The sequence below is a fragment of the Agrilus planipennis genome, unplaced genomic scaffold (genome assembly GCF_000699045.2).
Source record: "Agrilus planipennis isolate EAB-ADULT unplaced genomic scaffold, Apla_2.0 scaffold671, whole genome shotgun sequence".
NCBI lineage: Eukaryota > Metazoa > Arthropoda > Insecta > Coleoptera > Buprestidae > Agrilus > Agrilus planipennis.
In genome coordinates, this window is record NW_020439322.1 from 1 (window position 1) to 4817 (window position 4817).

Here is a 4817-nt window from a genome sequence, read left to right on the forward strand (position 1 = left end):
CTTAATTAATTGTAATGATAAGTTATTAATAGCTTCTACCTAATAGCCATAAACAAAATCATTTATGTCACAAACATTAACAAATAATTCACAAACGGTCGACACAGTGAGTTTAGAAATTTGACTTTTATTTAGGGGGCTAATTAAACGCGGGAAATTAATTAAATCCTATTAATTTTTTACTTTAATTGTTCGCCTTCAATATAGGCAACACATTATACTGCAAGGTATTGTAATTGCAGAATATCATTTTAAAGGTTTTTTGTACAATTACTATGTAAATATATGTGTGGAAAGGGAAAGTAGGGGTTGAAGTAAGAAGTGGTAAGAAAAAAATACTTTAAAACGAAATGTGTGCTGCACGTTATATCTCTATGGGTTGTCAAGGACCCACTATACATGTTATCAATTATCTATGTTGTCAACATAACTGTCAGTTTGACAGTTTTGAAAAGTAACCTTTTATAGGGATAATTTATGAACGTGTTTTTGATTTTTTATCGTTGATCGTAATCCACATCAAGTTTTTTTAAACTTAGTGAAATACTTTCAATTTGGAAAAGCTAAAAGTGTAACATAATGTTAATTCTACAGGATAATTTTACAAATCTTTGACGAAAACGTCTGCACATTTCAACACGCCATTTTGTTTGTCATTTGTCAGCCAGTATTTTTGTAAGTTTTTATCAATATTGTAAATAAGAATGATTGTTAGTTACCGAGGACATTTAAGTTTTTAAATGTTATACTTTTCCTATTTTATTAACTTTTTTAAATTATATTTGTATTATCCATTTTTTTTTTGGATAAATGGCCTACCTGTTATGCTGGGAGGGTCATGTGTGTCTAAAAACTTTGTTTTTTAAAAATATGTCTCATCAATTATTTTGAGGCCTATTACTTATATTTAATCCAATTCTTTTACTATAATTACGAATGGTATATAATTGTGAGATAGTAAGGATTATACTTTTAATTAGAATGGACTTGAGAAGTAGTTTCAACCAACTATCAATTATTCAATTTCCTTTCGTTAATATAGAAAGTGTGTAAGTTTTAATATGTCAAGAAAACATGATTATTTTAAATTAAATTTAATAAAAAAATAAAAGTGAATGATTTAGCGAAATGGTCGTCTAAGACATTTGGAGAAAGTAATGGCTCCTGTGCCCAGGCCAGGTAGCCTGAAAGATCCAGAAATCGCCGAACTTTTTTACAAGCATGATCCTGAAAAAATATTTGAAGATCTACGTGAAATCGGACATGGCTCTTTTGGAGCTGTTTATTATGCCCGATGCCTGCTTACTCAAGAAGTGGTGGCCATTAAAAAGATGACATACCTTGGTAAACAGAGTTTGGATAAGTGGCAAGATATTCTCAAGGAAATAAGGTAGTCATACATATCAGTTACTTCATTCAGTAATAAAAATTATGTCTTATTTTAGATTTCTCAGACAATTAAACCATCCAAACACTGTGGAGTACAAGGGGTGTTATTTAAGGGACCATACGGCATGGCTAGTTATGGAATACTGTCTAGGTTCTGCTTCTGATATTATTGAAGTTCATAAATGTGCACTTAGAGAAGAAGAAATAGCAGCAATTTGTGATGGAGTACTGAATGGTTTAAGTTATTTACATAGTCTTGGTCAAATCCACAGGTGAGAGGACATTATAATAGTATATAAGCACTATGTTATTTTATTATATAAACTTAATTTGTAAACATAATTTAGATATAAGATTAGTACTTAAAAATTAGTCCTACTCATAAATGTAGAATTAATCTAATTAATGAATTGAAACTGAAATAATCCCAAAATTAATTATAATTCTTTAGAGATGTAAAAGCTGGGAACATATTACTGACCGAAAATGGAACTGTTAAATTGGCTGATTTTGGCAGTGCTTCTATTAAATGTCCGGCGAATTCTTTTGTTGGAACTCCTTATTGGATGGCTCCAGAAGTTATTCTCGCGATGGACGAAGGGCAGTATGATGGGAAAGTGGATGTTTGGTCTCTGGGAATTACGTGTATTGAATTGGCCGAAAGAAAGCCCCCTTATTTCAACATGAATGCTATGTCAGCACTATATCATATCGCTCAAAATGACACACCCACGTTACAGTCAAACGAATGGTCTGATATTTTTAAACATTTTGTCAAGTCTTGTTTACAGGTGAATAACAAAATTTTTAGTTATTGTTTTGCCACTTTATCCATAATCTAAAGAAAACCTGACAATAAATAAACAAATATTAATTTCAGAAATTACCAGCGGAACGTCCGAATTCTTCAAAATTGCTTTCGCATCAATTTGTGACCCGACATAGACCAAATAATGTTCTCATTGATCTGATTCAACGAACGAAAGCGGCCGTCAGAGATCTAGATAACTTGAATTATAGGAAAATGAAAAAAATTTTGATGGTTGATAATAGTGAAATTGAAAGTACCATTGGTGAGTATAGGTTGTTGAAATTTCTTACGAATTTATATTAAAAAGAGAACTGTGATTTTCAGGAGATATGGATGATACACCCGACGAGCACACGGGAGGCGACAGTTCTAAGAGCAATTCTGTTACGTCCGAACACAGTGTTCATTCCGTTGGTGTTTCCGCAAGTAGTCAGTCAAGTAGTACCAATAGCCTTCCAGCAGGTATGTAAAGACACGAGCTTACATTATCGTCTGATTTGTATTTATTCTCAGAAAACAGAAACATCATATTAATTTTTTTTCAAAGGTGGTGATTTAGAAAGTACAACAAAGCGACAGCGTCCACCGACTTCAAATCATGCTGCAGTGGCAGTTATAGCCGATCACGGGGCTAATAATTTTGCTACAATTCGAACTACCAGTATCGTCACAAAACAACAGAAAGAACATATGCAGGTAAATTTAAATGTTTACAAAAAGAAGTAAAAGTTTATTGTATGTCGTATCATTATTCATAATGTATATTTCTTAAGGAGGAAATGCACGAACAGATGTCAGGCTATAAAAGAATGCGTCGAGAACATCAAGCAGCTCTCATGAAACTTGAAGAGAAATGCAAAATGGAAATGGAAAGTCACAAAATTCAGTTGGATAAAGAGTACGAATTTTGTTTACAAACATTTAGCAAAGATTTAGAAAAGTTGCAGGTGCTTATTCCATCATCCTTTTCTCCTACTCAGTGAAATATGTAATGGTCACTAATAAGTCTATTTGTAGTTATTTTATTTTTTTAGCAATTTTACAGTAATTTTTAATTTAAGATTCAATTAGATAATTTGTATTTAAATCAGATTCCTTTATCTTTATTATTTTATAGAACAAATGATACAATAGCTCAGTAGAACAATTGTATAAACTTCATACAATTGAGGCATTTGATTACTTTATAGCAAATATTTTTTAAAAATATTTACAATTTCAATTTTTTTTTATTTTTTAAATGGCTATTGTGTAGTGGTGTAGAATAATTGCTTTATTTTTATAACAGAGTGTGATATAATAAGAACAACATAATGTATTTATGGTAGTTTAAAATTAAAATGTAATAAACATCTTTGCCTGACTTTTCATTAATTAATCATTAACCAACTTCAAAACAGAAAGATCTCAGTTCGATTATACTTTTTGTAATTTGTACCCAAAGGGTGGTACAATTTATTACAAAAAAAAAGCTAATTGTAAGCTCTTAATTAATTGTAATGATAAGTTATTAATAGCTTCTACCTAATAGCCATAAACAAAATCATTTATGTCACAAACATTAACAAATAATTCACAAACGGTCGACACAGTGAGTTTAGAAATTTGACTTTTATTTAGGGGGCTAATTAAACGCGGGAAATTAATTAAATCCTATTAATTTTTTACTTTAATTGTTCGCCTTCAATATAGGCAACACATTATACTGCAAGGTATTGTAATTGCAGAATATCATTTTAAAGGTTTTTTGTACAATTACTATGTAAATATATGTGTGGAAAGGGAAAGTAGGGGTTGAAGTAAGAAGTGGTAAGAAAAAAATACTTTAAAACGAAATGTGTGCTGCACGTTATATCTCTATGGGTTGTCAAGGACCCACTATACATGTTATCAATTATCTATGTTGTCAACATAACTGTCAGTTTGACAGTTTTGAAAAGTAACCTTTTATAGGGATAATTTATGAACGTGTTTTTGATTTTTTATCGTTGATCGTAATCCACATCAAGTTTTTTTAAACTTAGTGAAATACTTTCAATTTGGAAAAGCTAAAAGTGTAACATAATGTTAATTCTACAGGATAATTTTACAAATCTTTGACGAAAACGTCTGCACATTTCAACACGCCATTTTGTTTGTCATTTGTCAGCCAGTATTTTTGTAAGTTTTTATCAATATTGTAAATAAGAATGATTGTTAGTTACCGAGGACATTTAAGTTTTTAAATGTTATACTTTTCCTATTTTATTAACTTTTTTAAATTATATTTGTATTATCCATTTTTTTTTTGGATAAATGGCCTACCTGTTATGCTGGGAGGGTCATGTGTGTCTAAAAACTTTGTTTTTTAAAAATATGTCTCATCAATTATTTTGAGGCCTATTACTTATATTTAATCCAATTCTTTTACTATAATTACGAATGGTATATAATTGTGAGATAGTAAGGATTATACTTTTAATTAGAATGGACTTGAGAAGTAGTTTCAACCAACTATCAATTATTCAATTTCCTTTCGTTAATATAGAAAGTGTGTAAGTTTTAATATGTCAAGAAAACATGATTATTTTAAATTAAATTTAATAAAAAAATAAAAGTGAATGATTTAGCGAAATGG

The 4817-nt window shown here is 30.0% G+C and overlaps 1 protein-coding gene across 1 annotated transcript in view; it reads left to right on the forward strand.

The window, feature by feature from the left end:
* The first annotated feature begins 419 nt into the window (after window positions 1-419).
* The window catches only part of LOC108743598 (serine/threonine-protein kinase Tao), a 13443-nt gene continuing 9045 nt past the window's right edge, over window positions 420-4817 (forward strand). The window contains exons 1-7 of the mRNA XM_018479176.2: window positions 420-675; window positions 1125-1390; window positions 1446-1661; window positions 1841-2180; window positions 2270-2462; window positions 2525-2662; window positions 2748-2896. Of these exons, the coding sequence (XP_018334678.1) occupies window positions 1158-1390; window positions 1446-1661; window positions 1841-2180; window positions 2270-2462; window positions 2525-2662; window positions 2748-2896 (1269 nt within the window). The 5' untranslated portion in view covers window positions 420-675; window positions 1125-1157. The remainder of the gene's footprint in view (window positions 676-1124; window positions 1391-1445; window positions 1662-1840; window positions 2181-2269; window positions 2463-2524; window positions 2663-2747; window positions 2897-4817) is intronic.